At 46.4% G+C, this 22,888-nt stretch overlaps 1 protein-coding gene across 3 annotated transcripts; it reads left to right on the forward strand.

The window, feature by feature from the left end:
- The first annotated feature begins 53 nt into the window (after positions 1 to 53).
- JPT2 (Jupiter microtubule associated homolog 2) lies at positions 54 to 21,756 on the forward strand. 3 transcript variants are annotated; one of them, XR_005064794.1, is made up of 5 exons: positions 54 to 170; positions 6,199 to 6,347; positions 12,790 to 12,932; positions 16,061 to 16,527; positions 16,747 to 18,004. XR_005064794.1 is itself a non-coding variant. In XM_037034470.1 (5 exons), exons 1-5 carry the CDS (start codon positions 127 to 129, stop codon positions 19,597 to 19,599), a joined length of 570 nt encoding a protein of 189 aa, XP_036890365.1. In that variant the 5' UTR covers positions 59 to 126; the 3' UTR covers positions 19,600 to 21,756. The 3 variants fall into 3 exon arrangements, 2 of the variants coding, with proteins under 2 accessions (XP_036890367.1, XP_036890365.1); XM_037034470.1 differs by lacking the exons at positions 16,061 to 16,527; positions 16,747 to 18,004 and adding exons at positions 18,395 to 18,440; positions 19,412 to 21,756 and having other exon boundaries at positions 59 to 170; XM_037034472.1 differs by lacking the exon at positions 16,747 to 18,004 and having other exon boundaries at positions 16,061 to 16,596.
- The last annotated feature ends 1,132 nt before the right edge of the window (positions 21,757 to 22,888 follow it).

Here is a 22,888-nt window from a genome sequence, read left to right on the forward strand (position 1 = left end):
TAGGGTGCGGTGGCGTGACGTGCGTCGGCGTCGTCCAATAAGTGCCGGCGGGCGAGCCTTGGGCTGCGCGGAGCCTGGCGGGAACCGCTGTGCGGCATACGACCGAGGGACTGAGCAGCGGGCGACATGTTCCATGTTTCGGAGAGCGAGGGTGGCCGAACCGGCTCCAGGTGCAGCTCGGGCGTGGGTGTGGGCGCGGCTGGCTGGCGGGGAGGCTGTCGGGTGACCTCACAGAGCCGCAGCCTTAGCTTCGGTGTCGGAGAGACGGGCAAACCAGTGGATGTGCTCCCACGCCCGCCAGCGGCTCAGCTGAGGGCTGGAGGTGCGCCTTTCCGCGTTTTTCATACATAGCGCGCCTGAAAGACGTCGCTGAGTGGTCTGCTACTTCGGGACGGGTAGTTCTGGGAGCCTGGACAAAGCCGGTGTGTGGGGGGCTGCGGGGCGCCCTTCTGGAGCCTGTGTTGACCCCTGGAGCGCTGCTGAACGGCCCCGAGGAAGGTCACCATCCTGAAGTCCTCCCTTAATCTCAATCTTTTGGAGCCCTCCCCTAATTTCGAAGCCCCGTGTAGCCAGGTGAAGCCTTCCCCTAATCCTGCAGCCTGGGGAGGCAGGTGATACCCACCCGAAGTCCCCCAGCCCAGGAGCCAGGCTGTGCCCATGTCCTGATCCCGGAGCCCTGGGATGTAGTTCTGGTCATTCCCCAATCCCGCAGCCCAGGAAGTAGGCAAGGCACTGCCCTCCCTGCTTTGCGGATGGTGAACCAGACCACGCTACAGGTAATAGAAACGGAGATCTCACTGCACACCGCAACATGCCTTTTCTTTTCTGTTCTTATTTGTTGCTCTTAGAAAACCTCAGTTTTGACTGGACTCGGAGGTAGAAGCTCTCAAAGAGAACAGACTATGTCTCTTGGCCAAATCTGTTCCTGGTGGGGGTTTTTGCCTTCATTTTCTTAGCCAAAAGTTTGGCATATTTTGCAGCCTCTTCTTTATTTTTCTTAGTATGTTGCAGACATGTGGAGTACAAGACATTGAATACTAGATGCTTTTGTCCTAGGTTTCTTACCTTCTTTGTTTAGGGGCTTTCTCGAAACATGTTGGCGGACATCATTTTCTTTAGAGAGGTTGAAAAATTTGCGGATTCTGCTAGCTCTTTTGGGCCCCAGGTGACGAGGCACAGTAATATCAGTGAGACCAGGAATATCTTTACCCCCCCTTTTTTTCCACAATGACCAAGTTGAGAACACTGAGATTGGCATCCACAGTGCAACCCCAAACTGATTTGCGCTTTCACTCTCTAGTCCTCCTTGGACTGTGCCCTTACTCAGCAGCAGGCAGACATGGCCATGGGGCAAGATACCCTGCTTCGTGGGAAAACCTTGCTTGTTGTTCCCACCATTGATTCAAACCACATAACCCTTCCACTCTTCACCCAGAGCATCAGCAGCAACTTCTATGGCCATACACTTCTCATTTGTGTTCATTGTCCACCTCAGTGAGTTTCTGGCAGCCAGTGTCTGGGAAAGAGATGTTAAGCTTCATTCTAAAGTAGCTGTCCAAGGCACTGTGGAAAAGAACACACTTTCTTTTTAACTTTAAAGTATTGGAAGTAAGATACATTGATTGCCAGAGCTGCTGAGGTCTCATGCCACTGGGGAGCCTGCTTGCACTGTTGAGTTTTGGGTCTTAAGATGCCCAAGAGTTTTCTTTATTATGAGCTCTTCTATAGAAGGGACTGTGTGTGTAAGGACTATTGAGATAAATACTGTATACTAGATACTATATAAAAGAACTGTTTGAACTTGCTTAAAAACCTTTAAATTTGGTGGAGTCAGGGTTAACGCCCTAACTCATTAATGCCCCTAAGAGTTAAGTAGTTGTTAGTCCATGGAACAATGACTATTAATCACTTGCATCTAAATCTATACTGATGGGGGACAGAAGTTTCCCCTGGAGTGCTCAGGTTGAATTGAGTTTCTGGAGCCTGGTACAACTGCTGTTTCGTACCACCCACCTCTTCCTAGAACTTTTCCCGTTCAGTATATCCCCTCATTGTTTATACCACCTGCACTGGATGCCCAGGAATGCTGTTGAGTTTAGGAATAAAAGCCATGAGTAACACAGGTGTCACACTGACCGCAAGCTGCAGCGCTCACCTCTAAGGTAGTTCTGTCCATTTCCTAGGGAGGTTCATTTTTGGAGAGGATATGTTGAAAAGGAGAAAAGTCTTTCAGGACTTTGAAGAAGGAAAAGCAGTCTTCATAATTGGATAATTACATGTAATTGGAAGCTTCTGCTTGGGATCTGTTGGAAGCTTTGCCTTAAAGGACTCGATTAGCTAGCTAGACAGGCATTGTAGGCTTCACACTTTAATTGGCTGTGGAGGGAGGGAACTAAGTGGTGGATGTAGGGTTATTAAGTAAGTATACAGTTTTGTGTTGGGCCGCATTCACAGCCACCCTGGGCTGTATGCGGCCTGTGGGCTACAGGTTGGACACCCCAGGTGTATATTTGCAAAGAATTTTTTTAAATCCTCGCCAGAGGATATGTTTTTACTGCTTTGAGAGTGAGGGAGAGAAACATGGATCAATTGCCTGCTGTACACACCCCAACCAGGGACTGAACTCTCAACCTTTCGGTGTACAGGGGTGATGCTCCAACTTTCCAAGCAACCCAGCCAGAGCTATTTGTAAAGAATTTAATCCAAGTCTGTTTCCCTGCTTCTCTCCAAACTTGACCAATCCCCAAAAGCTTTTCTGACAAAGGGACAAGATTTTGGAGGGTCAGAAACGCGGAGACCCACCCCAGGCTTTGTTCTCTCTGCTTGTGCCATACAGTCTGAGCTGTGTGTGCCTCCTCCTCTTGTCACACGCCCCTTAGCTGCTCTTTTGTATTTTGAATATTTTTGTTGAAATATATTGAAAAGCAAAAATAACTGAGGAGCAGCCCCACATGTGGTTTTAGTCCCAAAATGTCTGTGCTCGGTAGTATTCCCACACCCTCCCCCAAATTGGTGTCATAGTGCTGATGGTAGAGCTACATTAAGCCATTGTTGCGGTTTCCGTTTTTATTGAAACGTCTGTCTGACTCCTTAATGCCCAGGGTATCTGAGACCCTGTTGAGGCACTCTGTGCAGTTGCTGTCACTGCCGCGTGTGGCTGTGGACCCCGCTGCCTTTGTGCTGGAAATGGTGGCTCGGCTGTTACGTACAGGAATCTCTGCTGCAGCATTCTTAGAACCATTAGTTTTTTCTTCCCTGCTTTCTAAGTAAAATAAAATTCAGAAAAGTACAGAGAATAATAGAATAAACACTACACTACCACTCCAGGTTAGCATGTCATCATTTCAAGTAACTATGACTCACCTACCTCCTGTGCCCCGAAGGTGCTCTCTGCTCACTATGGTCACAGGCTCAGTTTGGGCCTTTCCTCCAAGCATGTCTTTGCAGTTTCGGTAACATTTAGTGCTTTTGTCATATCATTCCTGGTAAACCTGAAGCTTCTTTAAGCCAGAGACTTGCTCTTACTCGTTTTTCTGTCCACGGGGTCTGGCACAGACTTGCCAGCAGTAGATGCTCAGCAAAGGTGAGCAGTGCTGGACAGAGCAAGGGCCAAGGCTGAGGAGCCTTAGGCGATCCAGGAGTGTAGAGTGTGAGTCAGGAAAGCGACCTGAGAGCTTTGACTCAAGATGAGTCTTCCCCAAATCTGGTCTGACAAATCATGGAACATTGTTGTTTTGAAAGAAGAGCCATCTTTCAAATAAGTCAGTAAAAATGGGCATTTTAACTCACGCCAGCATGAGACGGGGTGTTAAACTCAGTTTAGTTCTGAAGATTGCAGGTCTCCATTCCCTTTTTCAAAGAGATGGCTTTGGAGACCCCAAGCACGCTGGACCTGCTGCAGCGTGTCAAGAAAAATACGGAGACTGTCACTGTGACTAGGGCTCTGTGACTTACAGATGCACGCAGGAGTCAGACGGCCTCATGGTATTCACTAATAAAGTGTGTGTTCTAAAGTCCTATTAAGTTTCTTCTAATTTAATCTAGTTATTGATTAGTTTTAAGATGTTTTTCCCTCAAGCTGAAGTAATGTTTATTTCTTCATTAAGTCTTTAAGAAAACCATAACTGCTGAACAGACACCCACGCTCACCACCCCCCAGAGCAGGCAGGGACTTCTGGCCCCGCGTGGAAGGCCTCCGCTCCGCCCTTGGCTGCTTCTGTGGTGCTGTTGCCCGGCTGGTCTCTCTGCGGCCCGGGGCTGCCACGTCTGCCCTCTGGAAAGAAATGGGTGCGATCCACCGTCCTGCTTTACTGCCGTGGAATCACTTTAAATCACAGCGAATGGTCAGCTCCCATTCTAGCTCCTTTGAAGGAAGCATTTTAAATATCCTATTATTTTTGTAAACTAAATCTTCAACAGTGTTTGTATAGCTTTCCAGTGAGGCCTGACCTCAAATCGGAGCTTTCATGTGTTGAGCTCTACAGTTCATTTCGTTCCTAAATGTCACTTGCTTAGGATCGTGAAAGAGCCTGAGCCACTCACCAGTTTAACACTATTTCAGTAGGCCCTTCTCTCCTTTAATATCATTTTAAAAATTTTAGTGTTCTAAGAAAATGCTATAAATTCGTTGTGTTGCTGCTTTGTGAAAGTAAACAAACTCGGGGTATCGGGGTAGAGCTTTGTGAAAATTGAACCCTTCAGTTACCGCAGTAATGACTCGTGGTCCTGATCTTTCTCTTCTGAAACATCTGCCTTAGGACCGCCGAGCTGTGCGGGTCAGGTCCCCACAGACGGAGGCTTCGGGCAGAGGCTGCTGCTGTTGACCGAGCAGCGTTGTTGACTGCACGCCACTGTGCCCCGTAGATGTTTGATTCAAATCAGCCCTCAGAATCTGGCGACGCGTTTCAGAGATGACACTTGGTGTGTGGGGGTTGGTGTGACGTGAACGGTGGTGCTGGCAGGTGTGTTCTCCAGTTGCCGGTGTTCAGCGTTCCACGGGTGACTCCAGACCTGAGAACCGGCGGTGATCACCTCCTGGTGCAGTCTCGGGACTCACCTGGGTTCCTGGTGGATCACCTGGGTGTTGGCACTCCCCGTGGTCTAAGCTGACACTTTCCAATAGAGATGTGAGCCATGTAAGGAATATTAAATTTTCTAGTAGCCCCATTTTAAAAAGTAAAAAGAATTAGGAAAAAATTAACATATAATTCCACCTATCTTGTACAAAACGCTGCTTCAGCATGTGAACTGTATGAAAGACAAGATTAAAGGGGTATCTTGGCTTTTCATCTTTGACATCTGGTGAGCAGTCTACCCGTGTGGCACGTCGGAGCCCATCTACATCCAAGTGTCCGTGGCAGCCGTCGGCTGCTCTTCTGAAGACTCAGCTCTGTGGGTCAGGCTAGATTCGTGGTCACATGGTGAGCTCCCCCCTCGTTTTTTGCTGGAGGCCTTTAAGTGAGGGCGTAGTTCGCGTTCCAGATCCAGGCTGCCTGGGAGCAGAGCCCGGCCTGCCTCGTGCTCTTGCCTGATCTCGGATTTGGGGTCTGATGGTGACTCTTGCCTCTGAGGGCTGTTGTGTATGGTCTTTAAAGCTGCAGCTGGCATATGGTAAGCCACAGTATTAAACGCCACTGTATGTATTTATAGTATTTCACACTACTGTATACTATTTAAAATTTGTATTAAATTCTATTGAATACAGCTCAACTTGCCTGTCTTAGGGAAACTTGAACTTACTTATAAGAGGTTTCAGGAATAATTTCAAAGTATACACAATTTCAAGAGGTTTTTGGCATAACCAAGACATACAAAGAAAACTCTAAGGGAACTTTTAAAAGCCGTACAGGAAGGTTGCCGTATGGCTGTCTGTGAACTAGTCTCGCCAGTATGGGATTTTTCCACAATCGCTAAGGAAGTAGCAGTACATTTGGCCCTGGCCGGATGCCTTACCTGGATGGACTGTCTCATCCCATACACCACTTGAGGGTTCGATCCCCGATCGGGGCATATATGGGAGGCAGCTGATTATTGCTTCTGTCTCTCACACTCCATTTCCCTCTCTCTAAAATCAGTAAAATATATCCTTGGGTGAGGATAAAATTTGAAAAAAGGAAGTACATGTGCCCTGTCCAGTTTGGGGCATTGAGGGCCCGGTCGGCCATCCAGTGCTCACTCCTGCTCGCTCTGTGTCTGCAGGGCCACGAAGCCCCCGGGAGGAGCATCGAGCGATCTTTTCGGAAGTCCAGAAGAAGGTGTTCCTTCAAGCCGACCTAACAGGATGGCCTCGAATATTTTTGGACCAACTGAAGAACCTCAGAACATTCCTAAGAGAACCAACCCCCCGGGTACGGGCCTTTGTGGCACATTTGTTCATTTGTTCTTTTTTAGCTGCTCTTTTGATAAAATTTTCTCTGTGTGTGTGTGTGTGTATGTGTGTGTCCTTTCACATATTTTCTGGTACAGGTTATCCCTTGCCATCAGAGTTCTAGAATGTGAGGAAGACTTTCACTTGAAGGTGCCTCGATCATTCTTGAATTGTCCCTCTGCCAACAGACATTGGCTAGGTGTGGGCACCGAAGATGCCCTTCCCACTTGCCCCATGGACTCCTTGAGATTCCTAAAATTGTACACAGATTACGTGTTCAAACATTTTTCTTAGGAAGGACATTCAGCGTGTCGATGGGTTTGAATCTCTAAAAAAGGACGACCCGGTCTGGCACACATGGGTGTGGTTCTCACCCCACCTTCCGGTGGTTATAGTGGAAGAGCATCTACCACGGTGTTTTCCTTGGCTGATAGACTGTCCAGTCGAGTGACCACGCAGGGCTAGTTACCTGAAGAGCTCTCCCCTACCTGTATCCCTGAGGAGAAGCAAGGTTCGTCCCGTCCTTAAAGATCTGAGAGGCCAGACATAGGAATCAGTATTTCAGACAAATGATAAAACCAAGCTGAACCAGAGCTAGGGCTGCTTGCTACTCCGATTCCAGATGTGCTTTTTTAAAAAAAATAGGTATACATACAAGGGGGACCCCCACCCAAAACAGGAATTTGTTTATTTTAAAATGTGTGTTTATTTTTATATGTTTAAACTTCAGTCACCTTCAAAGTGCGCTCTACTTGAAGCAGTACACCTATTGAGACGTTTTTTCCACTGCTCAAAACAGTTTTTGAACATGTTGATTTTGGTGCCTTTTAGTGCTTCTGCCAATTTTTCTTTCATCTCTTCCACATCAGTAAAACATTTCCCTTTGAGGATTTTTTTCATCCATCTAGAAAAACAAAGTTACTTGAGGTGATACCAGGTGAATAGGGAGGGTTGGGCGCAGGGGCCATGCCATTTTCAGTCAAAAAGTGCTGAACACTCAGTGCGGTGTGGGCAGGTGTGCTTGTAGATCACCCATCATCAAATGGGCAGACACTGAGTCTTCCAAAAAAAATTCAGAGGCTGAATGCAGCCTCTCACAACAACTCCAGCTGGCACGCTGATACAGATGGGAACCTAGAACACTCACCTAGTGGGAGATGCCTGTACTACAAGAGGCTGGCCCTCCAGAGGGTAACTGCGGGGAGTTTTTTCCCCTTGTATTTTTTTTACCAAATCCAGAGAAACAAAAGCAATAGGTTCAAAAGCTAGTGTTTTATTTTGTTGGTTGGGCACGTAGGGTTGGTGTAGATACATTTATAGTAGAGAAGCTATAGGGTTTTACCAGGTGAACACTATTCCTACTGTATGCAGCCTTGCACGTCCTTTGTACCAGCAATGGCGTGGTGTTGGGCCACATGGCAGACTGAATCAGTCTGAAGCGCCCAAAGGTGGACAAGCCAGCTCTGTTGGCCTTGACTCAGCAGTGTGCGTATCTGGAGCTAGCCCTGGGGCGTCAAGCTCCCTGGAAAGTGTGACAACTTGGGGACAGAATCTGGGAGCCAGTGGCATCTGTACGATCTGGTGGAAGTTGTGTGGGTGTTTGCTTTGTCTTTATTTATGATAGTTGTGTCTTACGAATTTTTTCTATTATGGTGCCCCAGCTCTAGTGCCTGGTGGGCACCCTGGGCCCTCCCTTGACTGGAGAGTGAGAAAGCCTTTGTTGTGCATAGTTAGTTACGAGGTGTATCCACAGCCAGCATGATTCTGTGTGCGGAGAGTTCCTGCTTCTTGTGATCCTGCCACGTGTTCCTTAAAATTATCTGCGATGGCCCAGACTTGTGCTGCTTGGTTGGTTGGGCGTCATCCTGCAGAGGGAAGGGTGGACGGTTAGATTCCCGGTCAGGACACATACCTAGGTTTCGGGTTCAGTGCATGTGAGAGAGAACTGATCAGTATTTCTCACATCAGTGCTTCTCTCCCTCTCTTACTTCCTCCTGCCCCCTCTCTCTAAAAATAAATAGGTAAAATATATTTTTAAAAATCTTTTAAAAATTGCCCTAGCTTGTGTGGCTCAGTAGATTGAGCACCGGCCTGCAAACCAAAGGGTCACCACTTCGATTCCCAGTCAGGGCTCATGCCTGGGTTGCAGATGAACTCTCTGGTAGGGGGCACGTGAGAAGCAACCACACATTGATGTTTCCCCCTCTCCCTCTCTCCTCTCCCTAAAAACTAATTAACTAATTAATTTTAAAAAAACTTTTAAACAACTTATTTTTTAAATTATCTGTGATGTATTCTCAACGGAAGCCAGGAACGGAAAACTGCTAGTTGTGTCCACACCTCAGGGCTAAATTCCTGCCATTGTTTCTGTTTCAGTTTTGCAGACTTAGACCCACAGCCCTCCAGTGAGAGGGCCTTTTGAGAAAAGGATGCAGGGTAGAGTGTGGGAGTTACTGCCTGAGACACCGGAAACTGACCAAGGGCCATCACACCCAGTGTCCATTTGCTCCTCGTTTGTGTGCTTTGATAGTCACCTAGTGTAGATCATCCACAGATTGTTTTTTTCTGGCAATCTAACAATGACTGATGGGTGCGTGGTTTGTTTAATACAGACCAGGGCATGTGCTAAAGGCTTTGCATGTGTGTATTTGCTTCTCTCTGCTGCCCCAGGAGGTAGGTGGTGTTACACCCTTTACGGGAGAAATGGGGGCTCTAGGAGGTTCACTGGTGTGCCCAAGCCCCACAGTGCATCAGCAGCAGAACTAGCCTTAACGGATGGGTTGTCCTGGCTCTGGAGCTCCAAATGTATCCAAGATATCCTCCTAAGGATAAATTAGGGAGGATAATTTTTAGGGATAAATTTCTCAAAATGGAATTGCTAGGTGATTTATTTTTGGAAATACCTACCATCTACTACTGGTAGGTACTTCCAACTAGTCTTCTGTGGGTGCGTGGCCAGTGCTCACCGTGACTGTGATTATGTGCTGCCACTGCTCCTCCCCCTCTGCCACGGAGGATAACACTGTCTTATCTTTTTTTCAGTCTTCACCCAAGGATAGGTTAATATTAACTTAATAGGGAGAAGCATTGATTGGTTGCCTCCTATATGGACCCTGACCAGGGATAGAACTTTCAGCCTAGGTATGCGCCCAGACTGGGGATCACACCGTAACCTTTTGATGCGCAGGGCAACACACCAACCAACTGGGCCACTTGTCCTGGGCCAGATTGTCTTGTGGGGTTTTTTTGCGATTTTTAAAAAAATCCTCACCCTAGGACATGCTTAATGATTTTTAGAGAGGAGGGAAGGGAGGGAGGAAGAGAAACATCGATATTAAAGAGAAACTGATCAGTCGCCTCCCATGTACGCCCTGACCAGTATGCAGACTGAACCCACAACCTAGGCGTGTGTCCTGACTGAGAATTGCACCTGTAAACTTCTAGTTTACAGGGTGGCGCTCCAACCAACTGGCCCACATAGGCCAGGGCTGCAATTTGGTTCTGAAAAAAGTATATCTTGAATTGATTTTTCTTTGATTATGGGTGGATTGAGCACCTTTTTCATCTTCAAAGCTGAATTTATCTTTCAGGTAAAATATTGACACAGAACAATATTGTTTAGGATTAGACACATACACTAAAACCCTAAGAGAAATAACAAGTTTGTGGTTTCCAGAAAATTCAGGCCTGTGGTGACCTGGCGTGATGGGGAAGGAGTAACCAGGTTTCTGGGAGCTGATGGCATCTACAATCTGGCGGCAGTTGTGTGGGGGTTTGCTTTGTCTTTATTTGTGATAGTTGTGTCTTACGAACTTTTCTGTTCGGTATACAATTAAAGAAATGTTTTTAAATGAGCAGTGCCTCTAGCCAAAATCTTAAAAATGAGTTACTTTTTTAAAAAAGATTTTATTTATTTATCTATAGAGGGAAAGGGAAGGAGAGAAATATCAATGTATGGTTGCCTCTCTTGAGTCCCCTGCTGGGAATTGGCCTGCAACCCAGGCATGTGCCCTGACTGGGAATCGAACTGCGATCATGTGGTTTGCAGGCCCATGCTCAATCCACTGAGCTACACCAGCCAGGGCTTAAAAAATGAGTTACTTTTATCTTCTATTTTTTAATTTATTATTTCCTTTCTTTAATCCCCAGCTGCAGATATTTTGTTGATTTTAGAACAAGGGGGAGAGAGAGAGAGAAACACACAGATGTGAGATGTAAGCGTCTATCATCTGTGCACACCCAACCTGGGAATCTATCATCTGTGCACACCCAACCTGGGAATCGAACTTACAACTTTTTGGTGTACAGGATGATGTTCTAACCAACTGAGCCACCTGGCCAGGGTTTCCATGTTTTCAAAAGGTGAATGTGCACTGTAAAAATAATTTACTTCAGCATAACCAGAAACAATGCAATAAGGGCTGGCCTCAAGCAATAGTTTTTCTTCACTTTGTGGTCTAGACATTTTTGGTAACAACACACTGTTAAATAACAAGAGCCTGGTGTCATTGCTGAGGCCTTACCCACTTGTTGAGTATCAATTCGTATTAATTCGTATCTCACCAACCATGCTAGGAAGATACTTTATTATTTATACCTTGTTAGAGTAGAGAAAATGGAGACAAAAGTAGGTTCAGGTCACTTATTTGGACTCACAGAGTAAGTGACTGAGCAAGGTCCTCCCCAGCAGCCTGGCCACGGATCAGCTGCCCTTCACACCGTGCAGTGCTGGTTTCCCAGCACTTGGGGTTTATGGCTCCTTGGGATGTGTATAGCCATCAGCCAATGTTCAGAAGGTTTGTAATCACACTAATGTCACATGAGTGTGTGCGCACACATTTTCCTGCAGGGCGGTCCCACATGTTCTCTGTGTTCCCCCCACCCCAAAAAGCCAGGGAACCCCAGGCACTCCTTTCTGTTTTCTGTGATTCTTCCGTCTCCCCTAGAAGACTGGCATCGGGAAGCCACGCTGCTTTAGAATCCATTCTAACAGTGGCGGTCTGAAGGCTATTGAGGGAACAAACCCCCCCCCCCTGGGAGCACGTGGAATGCGTCATCCATATTGTTCTTAAGGGTCCATGGCCTCATGTCAAAACAGTATGAGTTATTATAGCTAAGTGACTAACCACTTTTCCTTATTCAGATATGAGCAAAAAACTACCCCCTTCTTTTAGATTAGGCATTTTGTACTATATAGATTGTTTTGCGCCTTTTCTCTCTGAACAGTGCATCCAGGACACAAAATATAGCCAACGTGTATTGAGCATTTATGTCCCAGGCACTGTTCTAAGCATGTGGTGTATGAGCTATAATAAGTCATTGAATCCTCTCCTAGTGCTGTGAAGAAGTTCCTTTCGTTGGGGTATAGAATGGCCGAGTAACTTGTGTACAGCCACGCGCCCAGTTAGCGGAACGCACCTTCGTCTTTCCTGTGAGATGAGTGGTTGGCACCACGGCCGTGACCGTGGGGCCCCACCTGCACGTAGCACAGCCCCTGTGGAGGGGGTGTGCCGAGGAGGAGAGGGTCCGCTGGTGTTGCGTGATAGCCATCTTCCTGCTTCGTGTGGGACGTTTAGACATTGACTTTCCATGTTCAGGCCTTAGTCATCTCCTTATAAGAAGTTACATCATAGATGAATTTTTTTTTTATGGATTCCAGAGAGAGGGGAAGGGAGAAAGAGAGGGAGAGAAACATCGTTGTAAGAAACATTAATCAGTTGCCTCCATACGCACTCCAACTGGGGACCAGACCTTTAACCCAGACATGTTCCCTGACCAGGAATTAAACCCGTGACCTGTCAGGCTGGGGGACAACGGCCAACCAGCTGAGCCACATTGGTCAAGGCTTACATGCGTATTTTGATTATGGCTTATCAGACCACTTACATTTGGCGGCAGAGATATTAAATATCTCTGGTTTGCCAGTGTATCTAGTTGTCCCTGGACATTCCACCAGAACGAGACCGGAAGATGGCCACTAAGTGTTGTTTCTCCGGATTACAGGTCTGCGTCTTAACGGCGCATTACTCGGTTCTCTCCGTCCAGCCTCAAAACTTAGAAGCTGCTGGCGTTTAGTGTACTAAAGAGCTTGTCATGGGTTTGATGAAGAAGATTCTTCATCAAAAAAACATGAAAAGTTCAGGGATAAAGAAATTCTGTGGGGAAAATACTGTTTTACGCCATCTCTCCCTTTTGCCTGTAGAGGCCCGCCCAGTTCAGCTTAGTTCCGGAAGTGAAGTCCCCAGGGGGCACCGGGTAAAGGGCTAGGTCTTCAGTCACTGTGATCATCCCAGCCTTTTGGGCCTGAACTTAGGACTGGACTGGGGTGTTACTATGAGATGAGGTCTCTGAAGTAATAAGTGTGCAAGGCAGGAGCAGATGGGTGTTGTGGATCCCTCACTGTTCTGTGATTGTTTTTGCAGGGGGAAAAGGAAGTGGTATCTTTGAGGAATCAACACCTGTGCACACTTCACAGCGTCTGAACCCACCTGGTGGGAAGACCAGCAACATTTTTGGGTCGCCAGTGACCGCCACTGTACCCTTGGCACACCCAAACAAACCCAAGGTATGGACTGCATTCACGTGGCAGATAGGAAAGAAAGAAAAGCAAGCATCGACCCTACTTCTTTTTTCAAAGGCTCTGAAGCAGCTTTGATGTATTATTAGGAAGAAATATGAAGGGTGGCAGTTTTTCTGGGTACAGTCATTAGTAATTGAGGGTTGTTTTCTTTGTTTGTTTGTTTGGTTGGTTGGTTGGTTGGTTTTATTTTTAGAGAAGGTAAGGGAGGGAGAGAGGAAGAGAAACATCAGTGTGTGGTTGCCTCTTGCATGCCCCTACTGGGGACCTGGCCTGCAGCTTAGATATGTGCCCTGACCGGGAATTGAACCAGAGATGCTTGCTTCTCAGGCCAGCACTCAGTCCATTGAGCCACACCAGCCAGGGCAGTAATTGAGTTTTGAAGCTCCCCTGAGTCATCGGAGAAATAAATTCCAACCTCTTGATGACTGAGCCCTGGGGGAAGCTGCTCTCAGTGTGTGGGTATCATCGACTGCCCACTGCACTTACACTGCTGTTCCTCGCTGCACATCGCCGAGGGTGGTGAGACTAGTGATAAAGTGGAACGTACAAAAGAAGAGTTCACGTTTCACAAAAACTTGACAGTTTGCAGTGGTTATTAGTAAGTACAACGGCATTGGATTAAAATTCAGCTGGTGTTCAGAATTCATGAGTTCCCTAAGTGTGCTTTTTAAAGGTTTACTTGTCACCTTTGGAGAGTACCAGAGGACTGATGCATTACGAAAACTGCTCAAGCATAAGGTAAAGCATTTAGACAGCCTTCCCTGCGTGAACTGTACCTCAGGATAACTGTCTTCAGGGAAAGTTGCCTTTTGTAAATGTACTACAGCCTATAAGTGAACGAGGAGTAACAGGATACAGATATCACCCTTCCACACACTTGTAATGGAGTTGTAGGGTGGGCAGTGATCATCAGAGGCTCCCAGCACCACAAAACAGGACACAGAACTACGGTCCCGTAACAGAGGGCCATCATGGACCACCTTTGAATTGTTGTCAGAACAGGTCTGAATCAGCCCTGGCTAGTATAGCTCAGTGGATTGAGCACAGGTCTGCGACCCACACGATCACGGTTCGATTCCCAGTCAGGGCACATGCCTGGGTTGCAGGCCAGTTCCCGGCAGGGGACTCACGAGAGGCAACCATACATTGATGTTTCTCTCCCTCTCTCCTTCCCTTCCCCTCTAAAGATAAATAAATAAAATGTCTTTTAAAAAAAAAAAAACAGGTCTGAATCAGAGCAGACTTCATTTAATCCACGCCACAGGGATTTGATCTGAGTTATCCAAAATATAGGAAATGACATGGTAGAGTGGTTGGATATCCCAAGTTTAAAAAAACAAAACACTTAAGAATGCAATCCCTATGAAAATCCCAATAGTGCACTTTTTTTGTTGTTTTTGAAAAAATTAGGAAGATTCATTTTAAAATTCATATGGAATCTCAAGGGACCCCAATAGCCAAAAAATCTAGAAAATGAAGCACAAAATTGAAGGTTCACTCCTCCCAATTTCAAAACTTACTACAGTAATCAAAACAGTGTGGCATTGGCACAGAGTTAGACGTACAGACCATTGGGATAGAATTGGGAACCAAAAAACAGATTCTCACACTGTGGCTAATCGCTGTGTCCACAAGGGTCCCAAGATCATTCACTGGGGTAAAGATCTGTCTCTTCAACAGATGTGCTGGGAAAATTGGATGTGCGCATGCAAAAAAGTGAAGTTACGCCATATATAAAAATTGACTAAAAATGGATCAAAAACCTACATTTAAGAGCTACAACTAAAAGTTTTAGGGGAAAATTTAGGGAGAAATCTTTATAGTGATTTGATTATGGTTTCTTAAATAGGACAACAAAAACACAGGCAACAAAATTTTAAATAAATAAATAGGGCTTCATTAAAATTAAAAGCTTTTGTATATCAAAAGACACCATGAATGCAGCATTGTTTATAGTAGCCAAATATGGAAGCAGCCCAAGTATTCATTGATAGAAGGCCAAAGATGTACATTTCTACAATGGGAAAAAAGAATGACATCTGGCCATCTGCAGCAGTATGGACCTAGAAGGTATTACGCTTAGTGAAATAAGTCAAACAGAAAGACAAATGCCGTATGATTTCACTTATATATGGAATCGAGAAGAACATATAATGAACAAACCAAAGTTATAGAGAACAAAGTGATGGTTGCCAGATGGGAGGGGGTTGGAGAACTGGATGAAAAAGGTAAAGGGGATTAAGGAGTAGGAATTGCCAGGTGCTACAAGAGTCGTGGGGATGTGAAGTTCAGCAGAGGGAAGCGAGCCAACAGTGTTCCGACCATGTGCGGTGTCAGATGGGAAGTAGACTCTCAGGGGTGGTTACTCCATAAGGTGTGTAATGCCAAATGTCTAGCCACTGTGTGGTGCACCCGAAACTAATGTAATGTATGTCAACTGTAATTTAAAAAATAAATATTCGTATTTTAAAGACTTTATTTTTAGAGAGAGGGGAAGGGAAGGAGAAGAGGGAGAGAAACATCAATATGTGGTTGCCTCTTATGTGTCCCCCAGTGGGGATCCGGCCTGCAACCCAGGCATGTGCCCTGACTGGGAATCAAACCAGGGACCCTTTGATTCACAGGCCTTCACTTGATCCATTGAGCTACACCAGTCAGGGCAAAAATAAATAAATTTTTAAAAAAGACTATCGAGAGAATGAAAACATAACCTGTAGAATATTTGAAATCACAAATCTAATCAAGGTTTGCTATCCAGGATATATAAAGAATTCCTACAACCAAACAACAAAAAGACAACCCAATTCAAAAATAGTTGAAAGATTTGAATAGACGTTTCTTCGATCAGCACGTGAAAAGATGCTCAACATTATTAGCCATTTGAGAAAGGCAGGTGAGGTACTACTCACTCACTAGGATGGCCTTTATCAGAAAAATAACAGGCCCTTCCGCAGTGCCTTGTGGCTGACCTCCGACCCCATGGTCCACCCCTCACCACAGGCTGCATCTGTCCCAGCTCCTGGGGAGCTTACAAGGGGTGACACTTGAGCTCAGCTTCTCCCTGGCACCTGGGGACCTCTTGCCCACCTCGTCCCTTTGGCTTCCTCCCACAGTGGTACTGGTGGCGGTCAGGTGGTTGTAGCTGTCTTGAGGCGACAGAATTCGAGAGGACCAGCGAGGAACCTCTTCCCAAAAAGGCTCGAATGAGTGAGGCAGACTTCAAAGTTACAGCACCGAGATGAGTTAATTTTAAGATGGAAACAGTGTGAAGCGTATGTGCAAGCTTTGGAGGGCAAGTACACAGACCTGAGCTCTAATGCTGTAACTGTCCTAAGGGAACTAAAGCAACAACAGCAAGAGTCTGCATGCAGGGAAGACATCCATGTCGTGTGAGAGCGCGCTACTCAAGTACAATGCCTCAAACAAGTCCAGCAGCCCCCTTGCCCAACAAAGATCCACAGTGGTAGACCCCATGATCAACTTGTTTCTCCTAAAAGTGAGTGGTGAGCTGGAACAGACTAAAGACAAACTGGAACAAGCCCGAAAATGAGCTGAGTGCCTGGAAGTTCACACCTAATAGGTAAACAAATCATACTCCCCAGTCAAGACTCCCCAACAGTCCCGCTGCGAGAAAGCAGTAGGGGGACGGCCAAGGCCTCGTTTCCACACCGAGACTCAGACTCTCTGAGCCCCGAAAAGACACATTCTTACACTCACTCTCCAGCTTTAATGGTTAATGTGAAACTTACCAGATGAGCCTTGTGTTTCAGCTTTTTTTCTTCCCCTCCTCTTGCTTCAGAGTCCTGATTGCATCAGACTGTGATGAAGAAGTGGCCACCTCTGAAAAACCCCTTCTAGAGCATGCAGACACCTGAGAGGTGTCTGTGTTTGAAGAAGTAGAGGGAGAAACAGAACTCTCAAGTCTGCGGCACCCTGTCTTCAGACAGTTTGGAGAAATGAAAACTAGAGATAGAAAGTCGTGAATTGAACATGTAAAATTCCAATAAGATGCAAACACAGAACGTGCGCCACGCTTCGCCTTGAGCACGGTGACTTAGCGGCCCCATGTGTCCGTTTGCCAACAGGCCGTGGGCTTCCTGGTGGTTGTTGAACTTCTTGATCCAAAACTCAAATGATGTGAATTTGCCTTTAAAGGGTTTGTTTGCCAAGAAACAATAGTTATAAGAGAAATAAATACTAGACATGAGTATAAGTAGTTCATATATTTAACCATTGAGTTTGGAGCTGTACTCGAATGAGCCTTCAGTCAGTATGGTTTTTCTTTGAATGGTTGCTAAGGCCGTAGGTAGCCTTACCCAGAACTCTACAGGTGTGAAGGTATGGTATCAGACCTCAGATTCAAACTGTTTGAAGCATTGTGAACATTCATTTCACAGCTAGATTGTGTAAGGATATTGGCTGTGATGAGATTCGTGGTGTTATTTTTGTAGTCGTGAAATTTATTAAATCCCCATTTCATTCAACAGGCACATGTTGAAAGAGCCTTGTCGTTGGTGTAAATGGGGGAATGTGTTCCTTCTTTTATTTGGACCTTTTGTATCACACTTTTGATATTAAATGGGCCTTGAAAAAAATAACAATTGCTGCTTTTTGGCTAGGATATGGAGAAATTGAAACCCCTCACACATTGCTGTTGAGAATGTAAAACAGTGAAGCTACTGTGGAAAGCAATTTGACAGTCGCTGAAAAAGTTAAACATAGAATTTACCATATGATTCAGCTATTCCACTCTTACATACATACCCCCAAATTTGAAAACAGAAAACTCAGACACTCGTTCACCTATTTTAATAGTAATACTTCCAGTGATGCTGTTAAAGAACCCAAGTGCCAGCCAGCAGGGGAACGGCCGGCGGAAGGTGCTGCACACTGCACATTTGGCGGGGCAGCCGTGAGAAGGGTGACGTTTCTGGTACCTGCCACAACATGGGCGAGCCTTGAAAACGTGTCCTAATGTTCTAAAATCCGACTAGGTGTTAGATATTGAAGGAAGCCTTTGTTTTTGTAGCTGTGAGAATGTGTGTGTGTGTGTGTGTGTGTCTGTGTCTGTGTGTCTGTGTGTGTGTGTCTGTGAGAGAGAGAGAGAGAAGGACATTTTGAAGAGCCACATCTTATACTATTTATGAATCAATAAAATTTTTGGAATTTGCTTTAAAATAACTCCTCAAGGGGGTGGAGGGATTAAAATTGGGAGAACTGTGTGGCTGAGGCCAGGACAGCAATGAGCTGATGTCATTGTAGCTGTACGGTGGGTTATGAGGGAGCTCACAGTGCTACTTTGTTTATGGTTTAAATTGGCCGTAATAAAAACGTTTTTAGAGGTAAAAACCCAAATCGTCTATCCATGTCTTGATTTTCATCCTTCTTCTGACTGAGGGTTACAAGTTTCTGAATCACATATTGACATGGGGTTTCCTTTGTTGCAGGACCACGTCCTCTTGTGTGAGGAAGACCCCAAACTGGACCTTAAAGGTGAGCTTCTGTTTCCTGTCTCTTCCCCTGAGTGCTCGCACTCTGGAAGAGGTGCCGGTGCACCCCAGGAGAGGAGAGGTAACATTCCTGTGCCCCTTGCCGGGAAAAAGCAGCAAGGTTGCATTTAATGCCGAGAGGATTTGGTATCTGAAAAAGCCCAGGGAAATGGGCTCGGCTGTTTCTGATGAAAGCTTTTTAACTGGTCGCCACTGGTTTTTCTTCACTTCTTGTCATTGCTAATCAGCTTAGGCCTAAAATCAGGGGATCCAAAGTCTTTAATGTACTTGTGACAGAGGCTAGAACCAGCAGAACTGATGTAGAAAAGAAGGGCCTAGGAAGAGAGGACAGGAAGGATAAGTGAGACGTGAGGCTGCAGATGGGGGGGGAGCTGGTGTCTCGTAACCCATCCCCCAGGAAGCGCGCTGTCCCGTGGTAGGGCTCAATGTCAGGCTTGAGTCCCACCGCGGTGTGTAAGCTGACTGAGCACTGATTTCTGCCCGTTTCCTTCACCAGTTCCCCCAACTCATGACCAAGATACATGGGAATTTGTTCATTCGGAAAGTCCAGAGTAATGGTATTAGAAAATCTTGCCTCATCTTGCTAGATGCTCCAGCTAAGACTGTCTCCCTCTTTTTTTATGCTCACTTTGCTTTTTATACTTGAGGTAAAAAAAAAAAAAAGTGGGGCATGGAATCCAACCAGCAATATAAATAAGTAATGAACTTATTTAGGAATTTAGCAAGGGTTGCTTATACTGAGCCCCAACTTTATGCCCAGTTCTAGAACAGCCTTTGCTAATAATCAGTGAGTCTTTTTGGAACAGATGGAGGCCTTTCTCTTTGCTTTTCTCCCTTTTCCCATTATAGCTGCATGTCTTGCTAGCTGGTCTGTCGCAGACTTCCTGTGCATAGCTTGACCATCCTGGTGTAGGGGAGCCTCTAATGGGGTCATTTGTTGACTTTGTCCCGCAGCCGCAGCGAGCACCATGCCCAGAGAAGAGCCGGGTGAGACAGGTGGCCGGAGAGAAGCAGGCCCTGCTCAGGAGCCCCAGCCCACGTCCACCGCGGACAGCCACGAGCCCAGGTTGGGCCCACGGCCTCGGTCTCACAACAAAGTCCTGAATCCACCTGGAGGCAAATCCAGCATCTCCTTCTACTAGAAAAGCTACTGCTTCCCTTGTAGCCAGATAAGAAACTCAGATTTCAAATAGTTTCCTTTAGTCCAAAGGAATGGGGGTGGGGAGAGGGTTTGTCCAGTATCTGAAGCCGCTGCTCAGGTTCCACTGCCGCCAGGCGAGCCGCAGGGGACCAGGCCCTCCAGACTGCCAGGAAATGTCTGGGGGGAATGTGACTCCTTGGTGAACACTAATTTTGGATTCGAGGAACTCTCAGATGGGCTGGGTGGGAGGTTGGTGCAAGGCCATGGGACCCTGACGGAGTGGGATCTTCCATGTCCCTGTGGCTTCAGCAGTCTGCCAGCCAGTGCTATCTAGAAATCACTTAACATAGTAACAGAGTTTAAAGCCTCAGAAGTCTAAAAACAACATTGGGCATAAATCAAAAAGTTACTGTAAGTCTTATGCTATATGGAGAAATTTTTATCCTGATCCTTTATCCCGATCTGACAGGAATCTGCCTTTTGCTCCTGAGGGACTGGTCTTGGTCTACTCACAGACTGGTTTTGCTTGTGAATCATTTCTTTTTTCCTCTCATCCCTAAGTCGTGGCCTTTGCTCTTTACCAGTGATGTGGACAGTTCTTCTAGCTGCAAAGCCCACCGACTTCTGCAAGACTGAAACAAACTGTCCAGATACATCCAGGTTATTTAAATCCTTCATGTGTCTTACTTTATTCCTGTTGACACTGTGTAGGAGAGATGCTTGAGGACCTTAGATTCTTAGGTTTGAATTCTTTAATAATACCTAAAGAGCTATTCTTAAACAGCAGCTTTACATAAGTGACTATTGACTGGTCTGTTTGTGACACCTTTCTAGGAAAAAGTTACTCAGGTATACCAAAGAAGAAAAGTTTACTTAGGCCACGCGTTATAAAGCTCCACAGAACCTCTGGACTATATTCTTTTCCAGAAGAGACTTGGAAACCTTAGGCCGAGAGACTTCCTAGTTGGGCAGCAGAGCCCCAGCTGGCCAGTTGCTTTACTTGGTCTGGCAGAAGTCTCTCGAGTTCAGCCTCCCAAGGATATAGTCTCCACCCACTCATGCTGGACCAATGGTTAACAGGAGGAAGGGTTTGTGTGCTGGTGGCTTTTGTTATGGGTGCCTGCAGAGCAAATGCCAGGTGGTAGAAATGTCTTCACCATTCTTACAAGTGAGGAAAGAAACGTCCGTGTTGCATTGTAATCACAGTGGCTGAGACACCAAGTGCCTGCCAAGCCCACTTCTCACACCTGGCACACGAGGGGTCTGCGTGTGGCCTTGTCAACCAAAGCTCCCTCCTCTCGGTTGTCGTGCTGGCTTTGCAGCCGGGAAATGCTCGTTCTGTGTGACTTTATCAAGTGCTTCCTGTCTCTGTGCTTCATTCAGATAGTCACTTTTTAAGAAATTTGTTTGGAACTCAGAGCTTTTTTCCCCCACGTTAAAAGATGTAAGTGGTGGTTAGCTTTTAAGGCCAAATATACTAATTTGTTTAACTTAAAATGAAATGTGCTAATGGTGGAAATGAGCTGCCATTTATAACTACATTTATTTTTCACATACAAGAAAATGATTTGTGAGTCCCAAATTGGGTTGCTAGGAAGAACCTGACATACTGCTGGCCCTTGTGGCTTTGCCCCCACTGTCAGCCAAATGACAGGCAGGACTCGGGCTCCGGACTTCAGAGGTGGGGATGGGGAAACCAGAGATGGGAAGAGAGGCCGGGGGGAGGGGGGGCAGGAGCCTCTGGGCAGCAGTGGCTCCTCCAGCCTCTTCTCATCTTCACCCCCTTTTCCTCCCTGGGGCCCTAGGAGTGGGTTGGCTTGGTCGCCGGGAGAAGCAGAAGAGGAGTTTCTGCTCCCGTGGGCCCGATGGGGATGGGGATCGTGTTTGGGAAATTCTGTAGACGTTAGGTCTGTGTGTATCTGGAAGACTGATTAACTGTTAGCATCCTGTTCTCAGCCTCTAAGCTGCATCAAGAAATGACCAGTCTGTGTTTTTATTAAGCCTTAAAACTGTGCATTTGGTGCCAACCTTTTTCTAGAGCTGTATCAAAAACAACAAAACTGTACTTCCATGACAATGTAATTTTGATAAGAACATTTTGTTATTTTCACAAGGCATAAGTGGGTACAACAGTTGAATTAAACTTAGTAATCATGTACTCACAGTCTCCGCCTGTTTGTTGTCGGTGTGTGTGCACGTGCTTTCCTTAACGTCCATCCCGCAGCGCCCGAGCTCTGCCCCTTCCCTTACAGCTTTTCGTTGGTTGGGGGTTGGCTGCTGCTGCTGCTTTTCTTCCCCAGATGATGCCCAAACCGATATTCTCTAAGGTTATGAATGCAGTTTGTTTGTTTGTTTTCATTTCAAAACTAGAGGTGTAGCTTTGAGGAAAATGAGTGGGAATGTACAAGAATTTTTCCTTTTAATGACCCTTTTTTTCCTTTCCACCACTTGTCTTCCTAAAGAGCTGGAGCTGTTGACCTTGCCTCTGAATTGGCTTTGACACTCCCCAGTGACAAGCCGCAAACGGGTGGACGGGGGGCTGAGCTGTGAGGGTTCTGCCTACAGATTCAGGCCCTGTAGGGAAAGCACCGACTGAGTGGCTTTCCTTCTTACCTACCAGCTATTTTCATGCGTCCTACAAGCAAAGTGCCGGTTGTCTTGTATGTGACGTGGGTTCCGGGTGATGGGACTTCTCAGACCGCCCACCTGGAGAGTGCCCACGGAGGAGACTACACACCTTTCTCCCTGTGGGATCAGGGCCAGTGGCCGGGACGGCACCTCAGAAAGAAACCCGATGTGGGTTACCTGACGTGATCTTTTCTTTGTTTTGTTTAAGATTTTATTTATTTATTTTTAGAGAGAGGGGAAGGGAGAAAGAAAAAGAGGGAGAGAAACACTGATCAGTTGCCTCCCACACACGCCCAACTGGGGGACGCTGCCCACACCCCAGGCATGTGCCCTGACCGGGACGACTTTCCGCTTTGCCGAATGATGCCCAACCGACTGAGCCACACCAGTCAGGGCCTGAGATGATCTTTATTTGTTCACTTGAAAATGTGTTTGGGAATACAGAGCATGTGCCAAGAACTGGGCTTGTCTCTGGCAACATTACCTACTTGTAGCAGCGGCTCAGCCACGGGTGAGCACTGAGGTCTGAGTGTCAGAACCTGTTTGTCCCCAGGGGCAAGGCCATGGCCAAGTCTGAAAGGACCAAGGTAGCTCTGCCCATGTGGTGAGGAGGTGGGTAACATCAAAGGGTTGCCACTGCCTGTACCTTCCCCAGAAATACA

The sequence above is a fragment of the Sturnira hondurensis genome, unplaced genomic scaffold (assembly GCF_014824575.4).
Source record: "Sturnira hondurensis isolate 20B ecotype Veracruz unplaced genomic scaffold, ASM1482457v3 Scaffold0022179, whole genome shotgun sequence".
In the NCBI taxonomy this organism is placed as follows: Eukaryota; Metazoa; Chordata; class Mammalia; order Chiroptera; family Phyllostomidae; genus Sturnira; species Sturnira hondurensis.